Source organism: Xiphophorus couchianus, chromosome 16 (genome assembly GCF_001444195.1).
Source record: "Xiphophorus couchianus chromosome 16, X_couchianus-1.0, whole genome shotgun sequence".
In the NCBI taxonomy this organism is placed as follows: domain Eukaryota; kingdom Metazoa; phylum Chordata; class Actinopteri; order Cyprinodontiformes; family Poeciliidae; genus Xiphophorus; species Xiphophorus couchianus.
In genome coordinates, this window is record NC_040243.1 from 15685139 (window position 1) to 15703197 (window position 18059).

Below are 18059 nucleotides of genomic sequence, written 5' to 3' on the forward strand. Positions count from 1 at the left end.
CAGAAACATTTTTTTAAATATATAGACGACATAAATACAGAATTTTAGCTGCTTTTTAATTATATTTTTTTCTAGTCCGATTGGAAACTAAGTGCTTTTGTGTATGTTATTTCCCACAAATATAAACATCCAAAAGAAAATAATGTAGACATCCTCTTTTTGTAATTTTTTAAAATGATTTCCTTTGTTTTAAAACGTAAAAATAGAAATATTTATGAAAAAGTTTTTTTTCTCAAAAGCTTATGTAACACGTGGCTCTAAAACAGTTTTATTTTGCAGGACTGAAGGTGGAAGTGGCTCTTTGGTTTGTTAAGAGCCACTGATCTAGAGGGAAATGGGTTTTTAAATCTTTTATTCTCCATCTGATGTGATTTTTTTTTTTTAAACTGCGGCATAAACACAACTTGCCTTTATTTCTGTAGCACCTCATTTAAAAGTGATTTACAAGACAAACAACAAAGCAATAAACAAGATTTAACAGTAAGTTAAAGACAAAGTTAATATAAGATATAAAAACTATACCTGCAAATTAAAGCTTGTTGGACAAATGGGTTTAATAAAAGCCTTTACGTATAAAAGGATTGTAAAACAGTGAGAGTGTAAGATCTGAGAACAATTCGAGGCCTGTCTGCCGAGAGCAAAGATTTCATGTGAAATGGAGGATAAGATCTTCGTGCTAAGCAGAAGCAGTGACTTTAACTGCTTCAAAAACAATAAGGGTAAGAATTTTACATTCTTAATTCCTTGATGATTTTTGCAGACCCCCTCTTAAAATCTATCTGTTCCTAGTTGAATTTTGTTATTGAATATCCTCCCAAATTAGGAGAATCTTTATGGTCACTATGGTTCTAATAGGCGCAGTTTTTTTTTTTTTTCCTTTTTTAAAACAGACCTGACCAGCATTGAAGGGTGAAAGAGGTTGGGCTCAACTCCAGTTGTGACTTGACCGGTTATTCTGCTTCAAATGCTCCCTTTTCCACAATAGTTTTGATTTGCGTAAGGTCTTTCTTTCTTCACGCGGACACTCTTGGGAAGGCAAGACCAGTGACTGATTTAAAGTTATCACACACTTGCTGCAAGGCGAAAAGGCCTTCTGGAGGAAGATGAAATTAACTTTATGTATCTTTTTCTAAAGCGCCTAAAAATGCATGTAGGAAGAGGGATCTGGCACGAGTAGAGTTAAATATTGAGGAGCGACTGTCAGTGAGTGGAGCCGGACAGAGGGGTGGGGATGACTGGCGAGTTTTTAATGGGGAGGGTTGACTTCACTCCAGGGGCTGACAAAACACGCGTGAAGCGCACGGTCATGTTGCAGCGCAGGGTTTTCCACGCGGCTCTTAAGCACTTTTTCACAGGGACTCAAGAAACCAAACGAACTCTGCCATGTGGGCTCCTCTGTGCGCAGAGGTGGGGACACAATCTCGTCTTGCACAGGCGCAAATCAAGTAAGTGAAGAGGTTTTTTTCTTCTCTATTTGTGGAAGTGATTAGTTGGAGTCATTCGTGCATTTCCGTAAGTTCCTTTATGCGCGTTTGTTTCCCCCCCCCCCCTTTATAAGTTTTGGTTATTTATCTTTCATCCACTTCCTCTCCGAGTAACGGTGTTTTTAAATTTGAATGGAAGAATCTCTGAACAGAGTTCACTCGAGTCAGAGACTTTAACCCCGAAGCGCAAAGTTTTTTCCCCCAAATCCCAACGACAATATTTGACAACAAACCCGCCCTCCAGACTAACGGGGTCGTGATAGAGATAGATTAATGCAGGGGTGCCCAAAGTCGGCATCCTGCATTTTTTTGTTCTCTCCCGGGTTTTAGTAACAACCTTTTCGGCAGGTCAATGTTCTTCTTAGGCCGTATAATGAGACATCATTTGAGCCAGGTGAGTTAAACCAGGGAGAGAACTAAAACATGCAGATTGCCGGGCCATCGAGGACCGACTTTGGGCACCACTGGGTTAATGTGTTAAAGGTTCGTGGCTGTGATGTGGATGTGCGTGTGGCAACAGAAAATGCCCAAAGGTACGCGGATTCAGTAAGGATCTACGCTTCTTTTTTTTTTTGTCGGCGGTGCAGCATCATCGCGTAGATTTGAACGTTTACGGATTCGAACTCGCAACCAATCCGCCCATGTGTCATTGTTCACGTCTTGCGTGGCGCCGCTTCTCAGCTGCTCTCGTGGCGGGTCTCGTGTGTTGTTAATGGATCGCATGCAGTCATTCATGCGCTCCTGGTGTTGTGGCCCCTGTCAGGAGTCGTGGAGTACAACTGAACCGGAGCTGACATGTGTAAAACATCCACGAGGAATGAACCGGTCACATGGTTTATTTAAGAGAAAATGGTATAGAAAATGTTGACTCCTGTGGGAAAAAAAAGTATTCGCACTATATATATATATATATATATATAACTATTTTTGTCACTGTTAAATGTTTTTTTATCATAAAATTTATTATATTACTAGTTTAAGTCTGAACAGTTTTCCAAACCTATTAAAAAAATAATGACCTCCTGAGCTTGATTATAGGTTGTACAACCTTGAATAACAACAACTGCTGTCAGGTTGTGTGGTTGTTTTAGGAATTGTGTTTGTAGAATTGTTAATTTTATCTTTTTTTAACTTTTGTTAATTTTGGAGTCATTTAGTTGTGGACTTTACTGGCGTGCTTATTGTGTGGCTTAAACAAGGAAAGGGATCAAAGTTGCTAAAGACTGATGATCACAATACAGAACAATTCAAGGCCTTGCAATGAGGTCCAGTTAGCATGCTGTTCGCTAGGGCAGGAAGACAGCATGTTTGCTTGTAGAGTTGCACTTAGAAATGCGCTTCCTTGCTCCAAGATGTTGAATTTGGACAATCATTACTCATCTTCTCTGCTGGATAGCTGCTGCTGATCCACCAACATGTACAGTAGCTTTGCATTTCAGTTGTATATTGACTCCTATGTTCTTTTGGCACATCAGGTCTCCCAGATGTGAGGGAGCGGACTCTCATCGCCATAAAGCCGGACGGAGTCCAGCGCCGCCTTGTTGGACAGATCATCCAGCGGTTCGAGCAGCGAGGTTTCAAATTGGTCGGGCTGAAGATGCTGCAGGTAAATAAGCTCTGTGTGTTGACTGTGTGAAGAAAACGCCCTCTTTCTAACTCCTAACTCCAGCTGTATTTGCTGCGAAGGCGTCTCAGGATGTCCTGTCCGAGCACTACTGCAACCTGAGGACCAAGCCGTTCTACGGCAGTCTGCTGCGCTACATGACCTCTGGACCCCTGGTTGTGATGGTGAAGGCTTCCCTCCTTCTCTGCCCGGCTTTGGGCTCCTTGCAGTTTTTACATTGTGTTTGCTTCATCTCGCACTTGCTTATCAGTCCGCTGCAATGCATGAGCGGTGCTTTTATCTATGTTTAGGTATGGGAAGGGCATAACGTCGTTCAGACATCACGGACTATGGTGGGAAACACTAACCCGGCTGAGGCTCAGGCAGGAACCGTCAGAGGAGATTTCAGCATTCATGTCAGCAGGTGAACTCAAATCATTTAATCTTGTCTTGTTTTGCTAAACCTTACAAAATAAAATTAATACAAGACAAACATTAGCCAGAGAAGGAGCCAAGTCACCTGATGGTAGCTCTGAAGGAGCTGCAAATATTCACAGCTCAGGTGGAAATATCTGTCAATGCAACAGCTGTTTGTTACGCATTCAACAAATCTGGGCCTTATGGGATAGAGTGACAAGAAGAAAGATGTTTATGCAGGAATATCTAATTTGTGCTTTGGAAGAAGGCGTTATGTTGAGATGCAGCAGGTGCTGAACTTTTTGGTCTAAATGTTGAGAATACTTACTCTGCTCACCATACTGGACACAATGTATTTCTGTGGAAACACGGTGGTGGCGGAATGATGCCGCCGGGAAGTTTTACTTCACATACAGAGGGACCTTGGGTGGAGGCTGGTTAGTGTTGGTGAGAATATGAAAGGAACTAAATACCAGATCGTTCTGCAGAAAAGTTGAGACTGAGTCAACATTTCACATTCCAGTGGAATAGCAACACCTAGCATACACCTAGACCTAAAAACAAAATGGCTTAGATCAAAGCATATATTTTAGAACGACCTAATCAAAGTCCTGACCTAAGTCCATCTGAGAATCTCTACCAGGACTTGAAAAAGATGTTTAGATACGTTGTCCGTCTACAGCAGCAGAGCTATGTTCTGTAAAAAGTCTCAATCCCTTGATTGAGAAGAATCTACAAATGACTTGAAGTTGTAATTGTGGCAATGTGGTTCTACAAAGTATTTACAAATATATATCTCTCCTTTTAGATTTTTATTAACCACTTGTGATATTCCTTTACTGTCAGAATTGTGCACAACTTTAGTATGTCAAAGAAAATCCCAATAAAACATTTGTTTACAAGGAGAAAGAGTTAAAAATATTCAAGGCTCATGAATAGTTTTGCAATTCAATGTAAATGCCCATTATCAACTCGCGTCGATGAAGTAATCACAAGTGTTGCTTATTTAAAGGAACGTGGTCCATGCCAGTGACTCGGTGGAGGGGGCTAAGAAGGAGATCCAGCTGTGGTTTCAAACCAAAGACCTTTTGGACTGGGACTCCTGGGACCAGACCAGCACCGGCGATGTGTGAAGACGGCATCAATCGAAGGAAGTGAGAGATTTACTGCCTCTTTCCCTGCTGCTCAGTGGTCCGTCACTTCAGTGCGACCAAAGGCGATTGTAAAACATGAGCTGTATTCAGTGATCTCAGTGATTTACCTCAGAATTGCACACAAATAAAAATGTTGATGTTCAGTCAGATTTTAGTTTTTAATCCTTGTTTGAACTGGTGCATATTTTATTAATTTGTAATCAACATGTTTCTGTCTAATGGTTAAGTTACTTAAGGGTTTAAGATGCAGAATGTTGACTTAAAAGTACACAAAGTTAATTTATTATGATTGTATTTTTAAAAAATGTTCTGTTTGAACCTTTCATCCACATTCTCTCAGCGAAGAAACACATTTTACACACACTTTCTAGACTGGCTTCTTTTTTTTTTTTGTCCCCTAGGCAAAAATGTTGTATTTTAGCCAACTTTTTCTACATTTGGCAAGATTTGTTTTGAGGCCATATTTTGGCCATGCACTGAAAATATTAATAAAAGAGCAAAAATGGTTAAAAGTTTTTAAAAAATGAAACAAAACTAGAATAATGTTTAAGTAGATAATGACATATTTTCCTTAGAGGCGCTAAAGCAATAACCCAAAAATATAAGCCTGTTGTCAAGGGCTCATTTTTGGGCGGGGCTTCAAACATACCTGTATTTTTTTAGGACATTTTTTTTCACATTCTGATCACTGCAAAATATTCAAAGCTGAGGACAGGATTAAAAATAATTGTTTCAAAATGATTTTTGCAGTGCAGGAGGAGTTTAAAAGTTGGATTCACACAACGTCACACCGTCAACTGAACATTTCTCCCTCATCCTTTCCTTCATAGGACTGATTTTTATTGTTCACAATGTTACCTGCTAGCTTAAATCTTCCTTAAGACTCTCCCCCAAGGAGAGCCCACGCGTGGATATTGTTTTAACTTATGCTTTCGTTTACTTGTCGTTCTATGGCCGCTCTGAAATAGGACACAGCAATGGCACATTTGTAAAATGTTCTGTATCAAAATATCTAAAATGAGCAATAAATATAGAAAGTAAACACATCTTCATCCCTGTGACGATGTTAGGAAAGTAAATCAGAACAGGCTTGCAAAACCAACACAGGGTAATCTGGAAGGTCAGTTGTTGTTTACACGGTAAAATTTGACCTCTGGTGAAAGTTATTTGTAAAACTGGTGAAGCAACGTTATGTGCACATCACGTTGATTTTCCTTCTGCTTGTGTACCTGGATGAGTGTTTGTTTGTTTTTTTGCATGTGAGGGGTCTCGGGGTCAAAAACTTTTCACAACTGATAGAAAAAGACTTGAAAGCTCCTGCTGAATTTAGTGTTGAGAGATTCAAAGAGTTAGAGGATTCAAAATAAACATTACAAATGCATCTATTGACCTCTACTGGTGAGATGTGAATATTCCAAACAGGAATATTTCTGGGTTTTAAGCAATAATTAACAGAGCAAATGATCGCCTCACTGTCTTGAACACAACAGAAAATCAACACTAATGTTTTTTTTTTTTTTTTTTTTTTAATGTGATATGCTTGTACATTTAGACTGAAACAACACGTGGCTGTACAAAGTGACATAATAAAAATGAATGTGAAATAAACATCAATGAATGCGAAAAGTGGACAATCTGGAGAGGTTTTTTGTTAATGTAATCATTTTACAATCATTTTGTCTCGTTTATTTGATTCACATTGTTAGTATCCACAGAATATCAACTAAGACGTGACTACAACAAAATAAAAACGGTAAGAGAAATTTATTTTGAGAACGTGTGAAATAAAAACATCTTGCATGTCAGTGCGGCTAATAGGGCTGCATCATTAATGCGTAGTTCATGTAACCTTCATGTGCAATAATACAAGGCCTTACTTTTTAGTAATGCTGTGTTCGAGATGCTTTTTGACACAATGAACATAATGGCTAACAGCATTTTAAAAAAGACATAAAACTCTAGCAACATGAAAACACTAAGAACAAAGTTAGCAGAGTTTATTTTAAAAAAAAGAAGTAAAATATTTTTCTCAGTGCAGATATTACTCTATAATTAACACATGTATGTAATCTTCATGTTACTGTGTAGTTGATGAATTTATATAGCCTTCATGTACAACAGATTGGTCTCATGTCCCTTTAAGTCACTATTGATTTCTTTGTCTTATATCGTGACGTTTACCAATCCAGGTCAGTCATCAGATTTCACATCTCCACCACCGTCTCTAGTTCAGAAACTTTGCGCACGTCCTGGTAAGAAGCAAACAATACGCTGGTTCAATAGAACAAAATTATAATCACTTTTTTTAAAGCAAAAGATGACACATCCACCTGTTTTCCTCAATGTTTCCTCAATAGAGATGGGAAGTTAAATCAGCTCAATTTCTAACACAAACAATTATCATTGTTACCTTCTATTTTAAACAAAATGCACCATCAGACTGAATATGTTGCATGATTTTTACTTCATTGTCCCTTACATTTACCTAAATGGAAATTTGTTGTTGGTTTGTCAGAATTTGAGCAAAGTGATTTCTCCAACATTTTTATGTAATTTTGCTAATGGTTAAGTGATACTCGACTTTATGTGGATCATGGCCTTTAAAACTACAATTGTAATACTGTAAAGTCCTTTTTTGTACAATTAAGCAATTTTTCACATAAGTAGATTCACCACTGTTTACTAGTCAAAGGGATTATAACTCTGACACAATCTGCCTCACCTTATCAAGTGAACTCCTCATTTAAAGGTTTTAATGATATCTTCAATATAAACAAATTTACATTGTATTATATAAGGGCTATTAGTTGATTAAAAAATGAAACAGAATCAGAGTTGATTACTTTCTTGTCCTTGCTCATTTTGAATGTAGGTCAGTTCAGTAACAATTTGGCAAAGTGATGCAAGTCTGTGCCTCAGTCAAGGCCGAGCAAATAAATGCCTGTTGACAACAGAACCAGACCATAAGCGTCCGACAACAGAGACAACAGGGTACAAACCTCGAGAAGGGACTTTTGTCCCAGCAGCTGCAGGTAAATGCGCTCTCCTTCCAGCGGACACACACTGCAGAGCTCCTCATTCTTTAAGGAGAAGAGCTGAGCTCCATTCAAAACTCCCAGCGTCTCCACTGTCCTAACAGAGGAATTGTGAAAGAAACGGATTAGTTTGTCGCCAGCTTAGTTTCAAATGGAAATTAAATGCAAATATTTACGAGAGAGTACGATAAAATAAAAGATGCTCAAGGGAAAGCGGTGAGTGGTTTAATCTGATTCAAAACATTTTCATGCTAGCTCAGAGAGATGCTAAATAATACAGGACTCCAAAGAGTTTGCTCTACAGTCAATCATTCACCCACTGATGGTGGTGAGTTACATTGTAGCCACTGCACTCTGGAGCAGACTGGCAGACATCAGTACCACAGGGACACATCTCAAACTGTTGGGAAACCAGTTTATTTCCCTTTAAGTGGTGCCACATTTGTAAGGAGAATGCATTTGTGGATTAAGCAGAAAGTTGAGGATATTGACTGTCCCTATGAAAACATCCTAATTCTTATTTGTTAATGCCAAGCAGTTCTGACTACTGTTTTGTGTCATTTTTGGTTGGATGACTGAAGTTTGACAAATAGATTTGCTATTTATTTGTTTAACAAACACAGCTCCAGCAATGCGTGGAAGAACTATAGGCAAACACACCACCTCCTTCCCATGACGGTCACCAGCTTAGTCACACACTGCTGAGGGATTGCATCCCATTCTTCAAACAGCATTTGTAGCAATACGGATGTGTTGGTGACTCTGACCCAAGCTGATACTCGGTCTCCAAATAAACCGACTTTCTAAATGGATTAAGGCTGATTGCCAACAAAAAAGAACATTGTTACCACATAACAACTACGTCATATGTCTAGTAAGATCAACTGAACACTCGTTTCCTGTTAAAATATACCGTGAGGAACAGATTTTTGCATCGCTACATGCACGTTGTTATATCATCTCTCTGAAGTATTCAACACTCACCCCCGACTGAAGCCCTTCGCAGAGAGCCAGGCCTTCACCTCAGCGCTTTGGGAGTGGTAGTTCAGGGGGATCGAGGTGCCAGCTGTGGAGGGAACCTCCATCTCTTCAAGCGGGTTCCTTTTTTTAGCCAGCCGCTGCAGAAGCTCATTGTTCATAACCATGACTGTTAGAAGATGGGGGGGCGGGGGGGGAGCAATGTTATTCAGACTTGCAATAGAGAGATTTTCTAAAATACAATATCCTGACTGCTTTTTCTCTCATTTGTATAATTTAGGCCTAAAAACTTTGGGGAAATAAACTACTTTAAATTGGATCAGAAAGAAAAAAAATCTGGTCCTAATTGTGTAGCCACAGCAACACAAACCTTACAAATTTAGCATAATTTGGCTATGAGGTGAATGAATAAGGGTGTTGCAACAGAAATTTAGTTAAAATCCTCAAAAATACAAAAAATAAATTTTTTGGTTATAAGGTTAAAAGATGTGGCAAAGTTAAGGTGATGTAGATCTGAATAATGAAATTCCCATTAATTAAATTCAGAGATACTTAATTAAACCCAAAAGGAAATTAACTATTTTAATTTTCATGTGTCATGCCCAGTGTAGTAATCAGAGTTTTTGTCTGAGTGCCAAGAAGATGCCCAACAGATCTAATGTCACAAGTAGAGCATTACTGATTTCGCTATGATGCTTTAGATTTATTTAAAATGAAATGGATAAGGATCAGGAACAGAAAGGGAAAAAGAAAGGAAGAGTGGTGAGGTAAAAAGTTATTAGTGAAAGAAGGAGATGAGGATAGAGAGGAAGAAGAAAAGAAAAGAAAACACAATAGAAGTCTGAAATTTAATCTTGTGCAAACTCTCCCAAGTTTCCTAAACATTTACATTCCAAACATAAATATGTCATTTATGTTTTTTACACTGATTTCAGTTTTCATATTTAAATTCCTGCATGGGTGGGTTCTGTGTACCATTAGCATAAATATTAAAACTTTGCTAATGATGCGTAAACATCTAATTATTTTAGAAGCAAACAATATCTGTTATTTTTTTTGTTTGTCATTTTTGTTTTGTCATTACTTTAATACTACTGCTTCGTATGGACCGGCGTGTTACCTCGGCCGCCATCTTCCTTTGTCATGTTCGATGGCAGAATCATGCTCTGATGTCGCTCTGCTCGGCTGGTCGCGGTCGGCCTGAACCCATCGCTGCTCGACGGGGCGTACGAGAAACACCGAGGGGGGAGAGCTGTTTTCTGTTGAGAATGAAGCGGGACTTACTCCAAACCGAGGCCGCAGAGCATTTTCAGAAACACAAACATAGCCGTGTCCATACCCTTGACTCTGTTCGAAGCACCGGATGGATTTTCTCTGTGTTGTTCAATGCAGACAGAGGCTCCAGAATATTACACGGAACAAGTCCTATCTCGTCATAACTATTCTGGCACTTCCAAAAGCGCTCCGATGATAATTCAAGGACCTAAAGGAAGAAATCAGTTAAATCAGTTTCTGCTTTTTACAGGTCAGTATTGAGCACACTTGTGGGGGTGCAATGTACCTCTAGTTTTTCCCCATGTAGTACAGAGAGTTCATCATTGTTTCTGGCCACAAAGTCGTAATTACAGTGATACATTCTCTCTCCATTTGGTGGGATCCCATTTTTATTTCTGAAATTACATTCAGAAGTTTGCAGCTCATAAAATAACAACATTGTCCAAGTGAAGTATAATTCCTTTGCGTCCATTTGCTTTTATTTGCCCTTCCTTCACACCAATCTGACATCAAACCACAACAATAAAGTTCACCTAAATTTGGGAGGTCTATGTGTTTCTCATACTGCAGCTTTAAAAGCATTATGTGTTTCTTTCACTGTCGAAGGAAATCCCTAGCAACGTCTTTAGCCAAAAAGAGGACCAGGAGTAAAAGAAAACAAAAAAAACGCTGACTTTTTCATAACTCATGACGGCAAACTTCAGGTTGAAATAATTTTCCGAGATGCCATGAAAAGTGGCTTGTAAAAAGAGCTATTACGCAAGCATCATCTTATGCTGCTAAAAGTTTGATGAAAGCCCTAATGGCGTTTCCTTCACCACTATGGTAAGGCTGGAGCTGATGGTTATGGTGCAGAAACCTCCCATGCACTAAGAGAAATAACAGAGAATGTGAGGATTCAGATACTTGAGGCAGAAACATTAAGGTGGCTGGAAAAGCTGCAGGCAAAAGGACAGCACACAAAAATGAGGATTCCACAATTTGTTGTGATCTGGTGACATTTGAAGGAGCAGGAGGTGCTGGATGCCATGGGGGGAAACTCCATGAAGTTTCATAACATTCTGACTGAATGTCCGTAACATTTATATTCAATCTTATGCAATAAAGTAAAAATATGCTTTTCAATGTTTGTTCACAATAAATCTACCTTTTAAAAATAGCTAAATTTAAGTGGGTGCTGAACGTACTTTTAACTAATTCCTCATTTCTACATTAAAAATTTGTTTTTATTGATCTAATGTAATGTTCTACTCCTAAATGTTCCATTTTCATTAGCTGCAAACTGAAAAAAATCATCATAATTAACCAAAATAAGCACCACACACACACACCAAATGTATTTTTCCAATAACTAAACTCTTACGCTTTTTCGGTCCCTTCTCTGTAGTTCTTGGGCGCAGGTTGGACATGTTCCGGTTGACTTTGCTTCTGCATGCTTTCATTAAAAGCGTCCTCTTTGTGCTGCAACTGGATGGGATCTACCAGCAGCCGACCAGCTGAGTCGTAAGCCTGAGGCTGCCACCCATCTAGGAAGACAGGCGAATATGGAGGAGCAGAAACGGTCTTCTGCGAACTGAGGATGACAGAGAGAGCGTTTCTTCTTAGAACAGAGGTGCTGTAAGCTGAAGCAGAGATTGGTGCAGAGAGAAGGACACAGACGCGTCTGAGGTCCAGTTGGGTCCCAGGGATTTCCACAGCTCCTTTTCCTCTCCAGTCAGGTGCTCTTGGAGCAGAGAAACAGCACCTCTGGTCATACATGGACTCTTCACGGATGCAGCTAATGTCGGGCCCTCAGTGGTTTTCACCACCTGTAAAACAGAGAATGGATGCCACTCAAGTTAGATTAAAAAAAGGGAAGCACTAAACCAAACAGTCTCATAAAGTCGGTCCTACCAAGTTCAGAGGTAAAAAGATGTGGTGGAGCAGATCTGGTGCATCTGGTTGTGAGATGGATGACTTCAAGCGATCCTATATCAAACAGGAAGTAGTTTTATTCATAGAAACATAACATGTTTTTTTTTTAATAACTTCCAAGAATTTAGTGTGGATGCTTATATATTACCAATAAACAGAAGGAGTACTTTATTTTCTGAAAGATGTCCACAAATTCCTGCTCAGACGGAGGGGTCGCTTTCTTGGTCAGCAAGTCTTTTGCAAGACAAGAGAGAGCAATCACAATAACAGCCATAGCTGTAGAGCAGAGCATGCACTTAACCACAGACACAGAGCCGTCACTGTTTGAAAACCTTTGCAAACATGGGTAGGTGTTTAAATATTGTGACTCATCTGATGGGAGTGTAATTGCCTGTGTAAAAGAAATAACAACCATGCTTTATTTCCCAGTGACACACTCACTTGTGAAGTCCTACACAGAAAGAAAATGTGAATTTAAAACAATATGTAAATAGTCACACCCTCAAATTAAATAAGACTTCTGAATTATATAATTTTAACCTTCACACTGTAAAAAATAATAACATTTTATGTTGAATTAGCTTAGTTTGCTAAAAGTTCACAGAAAAAAAAATGCATGGAGGTTGCATTTCACAGTATTGTACATTTTAAATGATACTGTAAATTTAGCAGCCAATAACGTATTTTTGTTTACTGTTAATCGTTATAAAACGTTTGTTTTAATCGCTGTGAATATGTGTGTGGTTAAAACATTTCCAAAGACACATAACCCTTTTCTCCTCACATCAAATATTAAAGGAAAAAAAAAGTCCAAGGCACACCTATTGCATCTTGTTGACATCAAGCCTCCGTAACCATGTTAGGATCTACCTGTTCTGATTTGGGCGACTTCTTTTTTTATTTCTTAGCCTCAGAAATCGAATTAACATTGCTGTCTATGCACTGAAATTAGATTTAGTAAACAACGGATAACGATTTTCTGTGAATGTAGGTGTGTACAGAATTGCATAAGATGAGAACAAAACCAAAGTAACATTAGTTGAATGATTAATCAGGCAGGAAGAGCAACAATACAGGTTGACCATCCCAAGTCAATAAGCTGCTGTCTAAGATTGGTTTGTCCTGCCCTGAAGACAAAAGGCGGGGTGTTTCAGCAAATACAAGAATTTTCTGAATAACCTGGGAGCTTTTTCAGCAATCTATCTACTGGCTTGTTTTAGTGAAGGCTAAAAAGTTTGTTTTTTTTGCCTTTTTCTGCTCTAATTACTTAGAGCTCAAGTTACAACCAGTCAATGCAGTGGATTGTTTCTCAAACACTGAGTTTCAGATCAATTTTTTTAGTTTCCCGGCTTTGTGGCCAACAGAGTTTAATTTGCATGTACCAGCTTGTACCTTGTTTGTCATTTTTGGTGATTTTCTTGGCACTCCTCTTGGTCCTTTGGTTGAGAACGCTCCGGGCCTCCGCGGCTTGTTGCAAGCGAGCCATGAACTTCTCGATGTCATCAAAGCAGTGATTCAAGATTTCCTGAGAACACAAGATGTGTAAAATAACACCTTAAATGTCAAAAATATTTTCAGATAGGTGGCTCCATTCTCAGGATCTTTGAAGATAATGTTACTTAATTACCTATAAGTAAAAAAAAATATTTAGCGTATTATGAAATTTATCTTTGATTCTGCATTTTTTTTTCACTTTTGGTCAATATCAATGATACATATCTAATGCCATTCTTATTGTGTTCTTGATGTATCAGATTTAATCTGTAGATACTATAACGAGGGGAATTACGGACTTTACCAAGTATCCACATTTTTCAGACTTACAACTTCTCTTTCTGCAGTCATCAGCTTTTTGCAGCTTGACTTCCCGCTTGTGCCGTTCTCTGTGCCAACACAAAACAGCCACATTTACGGAAAAACTGACACACTTTACAGATGCACTCGGTTCAGAGTTTCGACTCAACCCATGTAGTCAAAAGAAATAGTGCAAATAGTCAGTGTGGCCATAAATACCTCTCTCAGCGTCTGTGATCATGGGCAGCCCATTGGAACGATGTTGCTCTCGAAGTGGAGTCAGCACTTTGACCCCAGAAGGCTTTCTTGGAATCACTTGAGGAGGTGACGTCGACATTTCTTTGATGCAGATGCGAGCAAAGTAAAGTAAGTTCCCAGTACAAATTAGGAGAACTGAATGGCAGCATGAGCTGGTTCTTCCTGTAAAGCTTTACAATAAGCCTAAATGCAAATATATTTTAATAGTAGGAGCACAGCCTGAAAATGTTTAAGGATTTGAACCTCGTAATAATAGATTTTATTGTAGATTCAGTGAAGAGATAAAAAATAAGAGATCATGTTAGAGAATATTTGTTCTTTACAGAAATCTGCAAGTAAGACCATGACTGGTGGTGCCAATAATTTTACTAACATGCAGTTAGATTAATGACTGCATCTTAAAGAATTTTTAGTTTTCAAAATGTTTACACATTTTATACATTGCAACACTGTGTATTTGAGTCAAAAAATATTAAACTAGTTCACCGGTTTGCACATTTTAGAGGATTTGTGAGCCGCCTTGTCTTACCATCTGTTTTCAGAAAAGGACTTTCAGGGCCATCAGTTCCCTCAAAAACCTGTTTTGTTGAAGAATTTTCGATTACATATCTCTAATGATTTAGGTTAAGATAAACCTTTTAAAAAGTCAAACCATCAGGTTGTAATACTGAATCTGTTTCCATAAAAGGGGGTTAACACACGATGAGACGTTGTAACATAAAGATAAATCCTCCACATTATGAATATTTGGGTGCTTTAAAGCACTTTAAAAAAAAGTATACCATTAAGTCAGGTTTAGCGCAATTTGTGGAAGCCTTTAATGTCAATTTTGACACGTTTTCACATTTTAACACCTTGCTGATTTCGTCTGAAATATTTTTAAAAATGGTATAAAAAAACTTTATAAAAACTTTATAACAACTTTATAACAACTTTAAAACAAGATAAGGCTGACCTCCTTATCTTAGGTTACTGCCTAACAAAGAAGTTCTGTTTGGAAAGTTTTCTCCTGGGCGTCATTCTCAGAAAAATGACAGATAAGTAAATTCAGGAAAAACCACTATGACCAGTAGGCATGCAGGTGACACAACCATCAGAATCTAAAGAGAAACTTTTACTCATTGAATAAAAAAAAGATGAGTGGTTTCAGGGTATCACTTTGGCTTTCTTCATCTTTCTTTCCCCCTAAGCTGTTATTTTTCATGAAATAAAGAAATCATTTTTATGTCACAAGCTGGCGTTTTGATTTCCAAGACCTGTAATCTGTTACTGGCAAAAACAGCTGGTGATCGACAGGTGCATCTCCGTATTCATTTCTCATTCCCATCACCATTTTCTCTCCTCATCTAAAAAAAAAAAACAAAAGGAAGAAATTTAGGTAAAATCAAGATTAATCACTGTACCTTTTGGTGAGATGTGAGTTGCAAGTCCAAGTGGCAGTCACCACTCCTCCAGCTGAGCTGTATGCGCACAGAGTTTTGGTTGTTTACAAGAGGACGTCCTACCTTTTTAAGATCTGTCAGAACAAGTAAAACAAGTTTTTCTTCTGCTGTCTCTCTCCCTTGATTCTCCAAACACACACACACACATGCATATTGTCCTGCGTCTCTCTCTCTCTTTCTCTGCGTAATTGGCAGTTTCTTCCTCCTTTTGACAGGTATCTGTGTCACCTGCCTGTGGCTTGTGCCACAAGGTCAGCCAAAAGAGCAACAAATGCCATTCCAGGACTGTTTTCAGTCTGCTTAAAAATCCTGCCAACATGCAGTTTCATTTGAAACTATTACAGCAAAAGCTAGAGTAAAACAGTCATTAAAACAATCAATATAATAATGAGGGGATTGAAAAATGTAGACTTAGATATTTTTTGTTATGTAGGGTTTTTTGGGCAGGCACTCTTGAAAAAAAAAACCATTAGTTTGATCCAACAAATAATCCAAATAATTTAAGTGTGAAATCCACTCACTACAGGTAATTTGCAGAAAAGAGTTGAATGATTTCAAAAGTTGCTGTAGGTAACAGTGGAGCAGTGTATGTAGTGACCACTAGGGATTCATTTATCTAAAATAAGAAACATCCATCCATTTTCTGTTCACCCTTGTCCCTAATGGGGTCGGGAGGGTTGCTGGTGCCTATCTCCAGCTACGTTCCAGGCGAGAGGCGGGGTACACCCTGGACAGGTCGCCAGTCTGTCGCAGGGCAACACAGAGACATACAGGACAAACAACCATTCACACACACACTCACACCTAGGGAGAATTTAGAGAAACCAATTGACCTGACAGTCATGTTTTTGGACTGTGGGAGGAAGCCGGAGTACCCGGAGAGAACCCACGCATGCACAGGGAGAACATGCAAACTCCATGCAGAAAGACCCCGGCCGGGAATCGAACCCAGGACCTTCTTGCTGCAAGGCAACAGTGCTACCAACTGCGCCACTGTGCAGCCCAAATAAGAAACACAGATCTTGAAAATCTACAATTAGATTGATTGATTCTACATGGAGTTTCAGGATAAAGCAGAACGTTTTTGATAAGATTATAGAAACGTAGTCAATACAGTCCAAACAGAGATTAGTCATTGAGTTTTCCTGAACAGCAAACTATGTGTAACGTTGAGGTGGACTGGTTTCGTTTATGTAAGTGAGGAGTGACACCAGCTGGCCATTGGGTCCACATAACAGAGTGACTCTTCCAAATGCCTGCATGGTTAAATTTACAGACAGAAAACAGAATCAGATGCACTCTAGACATGATTAATAGCATTTTTTCATTGAAAATGACAGAAAATTATATATATATATAAAAATACTAAACAGTTCTTGCAGTTTGTAATTTCACAATATGGCAAATAATTTTAACCACAGAATGAGAAGAAGAAGAGCTTTTACACTTAATTTAAACTGCTGCCAAGTTACTGTTATATTCTGCTGCCGGAGGAAATGAACAGCATCAGGTTGTTTATACAAGGCTAAAGGAGGTATGAGAAAAGAACAAAAACACTACACAACCCTGGAGAAATGACAACATGGAGCAGCATGTTGTCATGTCTAGCTATGAAAATTAATGCTACGACTCCTGATCATACCCACCCAGGGTGTTTAAAACCACAATGTGGATGTTGGGTCTAAAAAATTGCTTTGATTGAGAAATTCTCTGTCCTTGTTGCTTTATGTCACTGAGAAACATTTACCATGAGCCTGAAGCATGCTGGACTTGATCAACTTATATCCCTGGAGAGAAGCGCATGCTTGGCCCTCTGAGGTGGCTCCGGTGGAAGGAAATTAAAGTATAGCCATTTTGGGAATGCAATGCATCAGGTTTTCATACAGCAACATTAATATATATGCAAACAAATGAGGAAATCAGTGAATCACCACATCGACACAGATCGGACTGTGTTATCCGTTATCAAAGTCATGTTAAAATTGAAATCTGAAATTTTGTGTCAGAACAATAACCAAACGTAGATTGCAGTTAGAGGCTTTTCAATTGTCACAGTTGATAAAAGGTTCTTCAATTTCATCTGTAAGCCTCATTACTGATGATTCCCCTTAAATCCTCTCCTTTTCGATTTAAAGTTGTGTTTGGATGGAAATAACGTCCAGTCTCAACTTGCTTTAATTGCAATATGGAAGACCAACAAGATTTGCTACTTTTATTGCTAACTGACCTTAAAACAATATTTTTATTTGGATTCTATTGATTTAAACACCAAAGGAACATAATTACAAGTAGATGTTGTACAGGACTGCACATTTGTCATTTGTTTAATAAAATGTAAGCAACTGAAAGCGAGAAAAAACCAGTTTATTCCTGTGATTTTCTTTATGTTCCACTCACACTAGAGTTTCAGCTCAGACCTCTGACTTTTACTGTTGAATTTTTGCATTCAAGAGTTTATATAGTTTATACATCGGGATGCAGAACTCATAAATCTGTTCTTTTCCAACTACAAAGGGTATATTTTGTGTTGGCTAATGAAGGTGCAGACGCAGATTCTTTTCTTCAGCCCCTTATCCTTTTCTTTCTTTTTTTTCTGATGGAAATTCATACTTTTCCAGAGGTTGTTTGGTTTATGTTTGGATTAGAGAACCTATTATTATTATTATTATTATTATTATTTGCATTTCTTGTTTATCTTGAGAAGC

The 18059-nt window shown here is 38.5% G+C and overlaps 2 protein-coding genes across 4 annotated transcripts; one reads left to right on the forward strand and one right to left on the reverse strand.

The window, feature by feature from the left end:
- Nucleotides 1-1216: 1216 nt before the first annotated feature.
- On the forward strand, nucleotides 1217-5253 carry nme4 (NME/NM23 nucleoside diphosphate kinase 4). Of its 3 annotated transcripts, none has more exons than XM_028042657.1 (5): nucleotides 1217-1445; nucleotides 2960-3090; nucleotides 3171-3272; nucleotides 3399-3511; nucleotides 4517-5253. In XM_028042657.1, exons 1-5 carry the CDS (start codon nucleotides 1232-1234, stop codon nucleotides 4635-4637), a joined length of 681 nt encoding a protein of 226 aa, XP_027898458.1. In that variant the 5' UTR covers nucleotides 1217-1231; the 3' UTR covers nucleotides 4638-5253. The 3 variants fall into 3 exon arrangements, with proteins under 3 accessions (XP_027898458.1, XP_027898459.1, XP_027898460.1); XM_028042658.1 differs by lacking the exon at nucleotides 1217-1445 and adding an exon at nucleotides 1785-2017; XM_028042659.1 differs by lacking the exon at nucleotides 1217-1445 and adding an exon at nucleotides 1788-2030.
- A 650-nt stretch (nucleotides 5254-5903) lies between these two features.
- eps8l1a (EPS8 signaling adaptor L1a) lies at nucleotides 5904-15447 on the reverse strand. Its single transcript, XM_028042655.1, has 14 exons — nucleotides 15316-15447; nucleotides 13874-13993; nucleotides 13685-13743; nucleotides 13253-13385; nucleotides 12009-12094; nucleotides 11840-11914; nucleotides 11606-11754; nucleotides 11310-11519; nucleotides 10233-10341; nucleotides 10011-10154; nucleotides 9792-9930; nucleotides 8678-8840; nucleotides 7658-7790; nucleotides 5904-6907 (listed from the first exon to the last, which is right to left on the reverse strand). The coding sequence occupies exons 2-14, from the start codon at nucleotides 13989-13991 to the stop codon at nucleotides 6863-6865; spliced, it is 1563 nt and encodes a 520-aa protein (XP_027898456.1). The 5' UTR covers nucleotides 13992-13993; nucleotides 15316-15447; the 3' UTR covers nucleotides 5904-6862.
- Nucleotides 15448-18059: the final 2612 nt, after the last annotated feature.

Bases quoted from the DNA above. Each gene is read 5' to 3' on its own strand.
- nme4 (XM_028042657.1), top strand. From the start codon at position 1,232: ATGACTGGCGAGTTTTTAATGGGGAGGGTTGACTTCACTCCAGGGGCT. The intron at 1,446-2,959 runs GTAAGTGAAGAG...TTGGCACATCAG, and splicing joins CTTGCACAGGCGCAAATCAA to GTCTCCCAGATGTGAGGGAG. The intron at 3,273-3,398 runs GTGAAGGCTTCC...ATCTATGTTTAG, and splicing joins CTGGACCCCTGGTTGTGATG to GTATGGGAAGGGCATAACGT.
- eps8l1a (XM_028042655.1), bottom strand. From the start codon at position 13,991: ATGTCGACGTCACCTCCTCAAGTGATTCCAAGAAAGCCTTCTGGGGTC. The intron at 9,931-10,010 runs GTATGGACACGG...CATTCTCAACAG, and splicing joins TGCTTCGAACAGAGTCAAGG to AAAACAGCTCTCCCCCCTCG. The intron at 8,841-9,791 runs GTAACACGCCGG...ATCTTCTAACAG, and splicing joins AAAGGAAGATGGCGGCCGAG to TCATGGTTATGAACAATGAG.